This window comes from Glossina fuscipes, unplaced genomic scaffold (genome assembly GCF_014805625.2).
Source record: "Glossina fuscipes isolate IAEA_lab_2018 unplaced genomic scaffold, Yale_Gfus_2 78592, whole genome shotgun sequence".
NCBI lineage: Eukaryota > Metazoa > Arthropoda > Insecta > Diptera > Glossinidae > Glossina > Glossina fuscipes.
In genome coordinates, this window is record NW_024004570.1 from 1 (window position 1) to 2822 (window position 2822).

Consider the following 2822-nt stretch of genomic DNA (forward strand, 5'->3'; position numbering starts at 1 on the left):
GACCTCCATATAACTTTTTACGTCTTTTAGAGTGCTAAAATTAAATGGACACACGGACAGATACAGCTAAAACTACTTCAAATTTCCTTACTTGTCCAATAGTTACATACATATACTTTTTACAAGAGAAAAAAAAAACTACAAGAAGCTAGAAAGTAGAAGAGCAACGGAAGAACCACTGTTTAACCAGTGTTTTGTTAATGAAAAATTATGGAATATTTGAATTAATTAAAGTATTCTTTTTATTTTAGTTTCAAATGAATGTGAAAGACATTGCGACACTTAATATGTTGAATGAATCTAGTCAAGAACAAACTCAAAACGAGTTATGCATAAGGGAGCAGAACGATATAGCAAATTTAACGGCTGAGATTCAAACATTTGTCCAAATCAAAAATAATGACGATATAGAAGAGAAAAAATTAGAGATTAATAAACCGGAAGCCGACTTCTTTGTTGACTCCTATGAAGAAAATAACAACAATTATAACATTGCAGAATACGAAGTTAAATTAAATTCCACAAATAAAGAGAAAGCGAACGAGGAAAGTGCAAGCAAGGAAGGTGTTGCACGGCTCCAAATTAAGGAGACAAATGCAGAATGTTTAACAATAACAAAGGCAACGAATAGTAACGTAGCACACAAAGAAAGTAAAAAGAACAAAGAAAATGAGGGAAATGTTAGCAAAGAACAAATTGCTTCGCTCAAGATTAAAGAAACAAGAGCAGAAATTCCAACAATGACAGCAATTTCAACGAATATAGCGCACGAAGATGAACTGGTATTCAAACAATATCATGCAGCTGAAGAGCTTAAAATTTCAAACAAGAATATTTCCAAACCAAAAAATGTAGTAACCAAAGAAGCAAATCAAATTCTTATGAATTCAGTTCAGACGCAGCCAATAGCGATAACAAAGAACAAAGCAACGAATATAGCCAACGGAGCAATACCAAAGAAAATTGATGTAGATCCATATATAGCAACGCAAGAAATTGAAATAGATTGCGAAGATAATTTAGTGAAACCCATACCAATGAGGCGTAAGTCTAAAACAGAGAGCGAATTGGGTCAAGTTGAATGTATTCATGTGCACATGGAAAGTCCCCGGTCGATAACACGGCACAACCACCCCTGTAGCCTTACGAGCTTTAAAACGAAAACCAATAACGTGCGCGATCAAGAAAAAATTACGGCAAAAACTTCTTTCACGTTAGTTAGTCCTCCAATAACTCGTAAAGATCTAGGAAACTTATCTCCTGAGAACCTAAACGCTAAAAGTGAGAATCAAGTAACATCCAGACCTGAAATATCCCCAAAATCAAATGTATCGCGTAAATCCAGCAAAACAGATGAATGTGAATTGAACCATAGGGTAAGCGATAAAAATGATGAGAAAGTTAAACCCCCACTTTCGCCTAAACCATTAGCAGAAGTAGGCTTTGCTGAAATTCGTAAACCCAGCAGAAGAAGTCGTGAGGCCAAGAAAATTGCTGAAGAAAGCGTAAATATGCTTCCAAATGACCATTGTCAACAAAATCACCCAAATGAACTTCAGCGCCCGGATGCCATAATGGGCGCAACGGTGACTTTGGGTAGTGATTTAAAAATTGTTGAAAATTCTACTACAAAAATAAAAGAAAATATCGAGCAGGGGGAGCCGCAAAGGAAAAATAGTCTTGATGCAGAAAGAGAAGAATTTGATGCTTTGTATCGGTCGAAACCGTCGTCTCTCTTAGAATGGAAAAAATCAAGTTTGGCTACTCTGGAAACAAATATACCGCTCGAGAAAAGGAAGTCGGTCAAGGAAATAATAGCGTCTATTAATCGTAGTCAACGTTTGCTGCATCAGGCAGCTAATAAAGATTTTCCGGTATGGCCTGACCATCACGTAGACAGCGTCAGCGAAAGCTTGATTAAAATTAACCAAGAATCCAATGCCAATGACCTTCAAGAAAATCTTAAAATATTGGATGAAAGAGAACGTGATATTAAACGAATGGTAGAAGAAATCGGTTGCATGCGTAGCTCAACAAAGGCTGCTATAAACGAACAGGTGCAGAGAGACGCTCAAAAGTTGGATAACAATGAGATTTTTCAAAAGTGTACTGTAACGAAAGAAGTTTACGACTGTAGAGAGTCGTCACCAATATCCTCAAATTTAGATTGGAATCCATTACCAAAACCCAAACGTATAAAACCTTTACACGAGTAACGGTTATTAGTTAGCAAAATTTGCGCAAGGTGCTCAAAAGTAATCGTTTAATGTTATTCGTTTAATAAAATATCGTCTTCAAACAACAATATGCTTTTTGCTCCTAAGTTTACTTCATATAAACTTTGTCTTTGATTTTGTGATGAGGAATGAAATGTATTGAACACATCTGCTTTTATGTTTTTCTAATTTCTAAGCATTAATGTAATTTTCGGTCTTATTTTCTACTTTTAATTTATATTTTTATATGATTTTAGTAAATAAATTTAAATAAATGTGCAATAAATATATATATGTATACTTCGCTTACACACTGTAAGCTTTACTTATAACAAAGATGTTCACTTCCTCAATTTTCTTGAAACTTTAAAGTTGCTAGAAACAATCTGAACTTATATACAAACATCATTCAACCATTTGATATTGTAATAACAATTCAATATCCTCAAATTTAGTTAAACCATACGTAGACATTGCACGAAAAATTTAACACTTAACAGGCCAATGCCGTAATATAAAAGATATTTACCTCCATAGCAGCACTATTTGGTCGTTCGTTAAAAGTTCACATATTACTCTCCTCTCTCCGAGATAAAAAAGACATAA

The 2822-nt window shown here is 34.4% G+C and overlaps 1 protein-coding gene across 1 annotated transcript; it reads left to right on the plus strand.

Annotated features, from left to right (window-relative positions):
* Nucleotides 1–37: 37 nt before the first annotated feature.
* LOC119644008 lies at nucleotides 38–2302 on the plus strand. The gene has a single exon (XM_038043534.1). The coding sequence runs from the start codon at nucleotides 258–260 to the stop codon at nucleotides 2214–2216; it is 1959 nt and encodes a 652-aa protein (XP_037899462.1). The 5' UTR covers nucleotides 38–257; the 3' UTR covers nucleotides 2217–2302.
* The last annotated feature ends 520 nt before the right edge of the window (nucleotides 2303–2822 follow it).